Genomic DNA, 2,422 nt, shown 5'->3' with positions numbered 1-2,422 from the left:
TGCAGGACGTAGCGGAAGGCTTGCGAGCTCCGGTCGAAGAAGTACTCGTTGTCCACGGGATTGGCGTCGTCACAGAGCTCCAGGGGGCTGGGCACGGCGGCCAGGGCCCCGCGGCGCCGGCACGAGGCCACCACCACGGCCAGCTTGCCCAGGCGCGTGTGCGGGAAGCAGGACAGCGCCTGCTGCGAGAGCACAAAGCGGCTGCCGCCCACGTTGACGGTGAAGCTGTCCCCGAGCGCCAGGGGCTCCCCTTCACCCTCGCTGCAGAAGACGCTGGAGTCCAGCGAGGTCAGGGAGGCGCTGTCCAGCGAGGAGTCCGGCGGCGCCCGGCCCCGGGGAGGCAGCTCCATCCTCGCCGCCGCTGCCGGAGAGCTCCTCGAAGTTGAGGGGGAGGGGGTTGGCACGGCCGGGATTTCCCGGGCTCCCGAGGGGGGTTCCTCCCACCCGCGAACCTTTCCTCTCTCCACCCCCTGTGCTGGTTCTCCCTCTCGCCGCTAGGGAGCCGCGAGTGCGCGGGAGCCGCGCATCCGTGCCTGGGATGGAGACGAGGGGTGGCGCCCTAGGGAATCGCTCACGTGCGGACCAAGCCGAGGACAGCCTCCGGGCACACAATTGGTCGCTGTGGTCCTTCTCGGACTCACTACCCGATCTCCAACTTTGTAACTGAGACCTCCAGCCTGGAGGTGTTTGGGTGGAAGGCCTCGCGGCCGCTGGAGCGGGTGGGGAGGGACAGAGGAGGGAGGTCTACCGTGGAGGAGGACTCGTCGAATCTTGAAGGAATGTAAGCAAGGGGGTGGGTGAGACTCACGCCCGCCTGCAGGGGACCAAAACGGAAAGTTCAGCAGCAAAAGAAGGGGTAACCGGGTCTGAGTCTTTTGCAACTTCGGGGTGTATATTCCTCCCTCTTCTTTTGCGGCGCGGCCTCATAGGCCTCCCGGGGAGCGGTCGCTGGCGATGCGCGCATGTGGGGGAGGGTGACCCGGGCGCGCGAGGCGTATCATTTGCTGGCATTCACGCTCAATCATTCTGGCACCCTCCTCTCCTAATTTTTGACCTCCTGGTAGGGAAATGAGCGCAGTTAACGCTGACTTTTGATTAAGTCTCGGCGAGTCACTGCGAACCAGGGGTCGCCGTGGCCAGCTCGCATCACATGTTGAGACACTTTGCGCCCTTTGGTTCAGCCGAGTCTGTCCCTACAAGTTTCCTGGAGAGGAGGTGTTCTGGGCGCGTTTCTCGGCACACAGCGAAGCTGTCATTTTAGGAGAAGGGAAGGCAAAAAGACAAGGACTAGAACAGGCGTGGGCTGGGGCAGGAGTTTAAATAGGAACGACAACTCGGCAAAGGGAGAAGCCGAGCGCCGCGCCCAGGTGAGGCTAGGAGTGCATCCTCGGGGTCCCCGGGAGTCACGCCCTGGCCAACCTGTTGGACACCGGGCTGGAGTGGGGAGGCGGGCAGGGTGACTCACCTGCTGCTCCAGGCACATCTGGGTTGCGCTAAGTGCTCGCTGCTGGTTACGGAGCCTAGGTTTGATCCTCTGGATCTACACGAGTCTGACTTGACAGGTCCGGGAGCAGAGCTGTGCTCGCCACCGAGTTCTTCTGGTCTCCACTTGTCGCCACGCGACTCGCGGCTCCGGCCCCGCGGCTGCGGCGGAGGGTGGCCGCCCCCGCTCGCGTTCCCTCCCAGCCCCCGGCGGTTCCCGGCGCCAGCTGTGGGGAGTGCGGGGAGCGGAGGGAGCTGAGACCGGAGGAGGAAGTGAGGCGCTCGGTGACTCTGAATATTACATTCATCCTGAAGGCACTTCAAGGATTCCTATATTAGATTCCCGGTTCCCTGAATCTGTGCGCTCAGGAATGCTAAAGAACAAAATTTTCAGCTGTGTAACTGCCCTAATCCTGCTAAACTCAGGGTTAGGGCAATTATGTTAACTGCTTTGGGTGGCATGGTTCAAGGTTTTCCCCATTAATTTCAGCAAGCTTCAGGAAACCTTGCTTTTTTTTTTTTTTCCAAAAGTCTTTGCAAAAATAGGTGAACCATACTTATCTCCTCCCCCCCCCCCCCCTTGTAAGTAGTTTTATAAAGTATTTATAAGGAGATAAGCAGGCAGTTTGATGCAGTACAAAGGGCTTTTTCATAGACTGATGTGAAACACAGCTGTGTAGTTCTGGCTTTGTCAGCTAGCAGTGGGACCTCTAGCCAGCAAAGGCCTCAACACTCCTTAGTAAAAGTTCAAGTTTTAATTAAAAAACACTCAGTGTTTACTGGGTGCTTACTTTAGGCCAGGAAATTTTTGTAAGCCCCTTACCCATTCAGTACTTTGTGTGATCGTCATAACAATAGTGTGAAGTAGAATATTCATTGAAAGGACTGATGCTGAAGCTCCAATACTTTGGCCACCCGATGCAAAGAGCCCACTCATTGG

At 58.5% G+C, this 2,422-nt stretch overlaps 1 protein-coding gene across 1 annotated transcript in view; it reads right to left on the bottom strand.

Annotated features, from left to right (window-relative positions):
• The window catches only part of KCNV1 (potassium channel, subfamily V, member 1), a 6,101-nt gene extending 5,570 nt beyond the window's left edge, over nucleotides 1-531 (bottom strand). Inside the window, exon 1 of the mRNA XM_010863550.1 lies at nucleotides 3-531. Within this exon, the coding sequence (XP_010861852.1) occupies nucleotides 3-350 (348 nt within the window). The 5' untranslated portion in view covers nucleotides 351-531. The remainder of the gene's footprint in view (nucleotides 1-2) is intronic.
• Between the last annotated feature and the right edge of the window lie 1,891 nt (nucleotides 532-2,422).

The sequence above is a fragment of the Bison bison genome, unplaced genomic scaffold (assembly GCF_000754665.1).
Source record: "Bison bison bison isolate TAMUID 2011002044 unplaced genomic scaffold, Bison_UMD1.0 scf7180017864491, whole genome shotgun sequence".
Taxonomy (NCBI): domain Eukaryota; kingdom Metazoa; phylum Chordata; class Mammalia; order Artiodactyla; family Bovidae; genus Bison; species Bison bison.
This window is presented reverse-complemented; position numbering and strand designations above follow the sequence as displayed.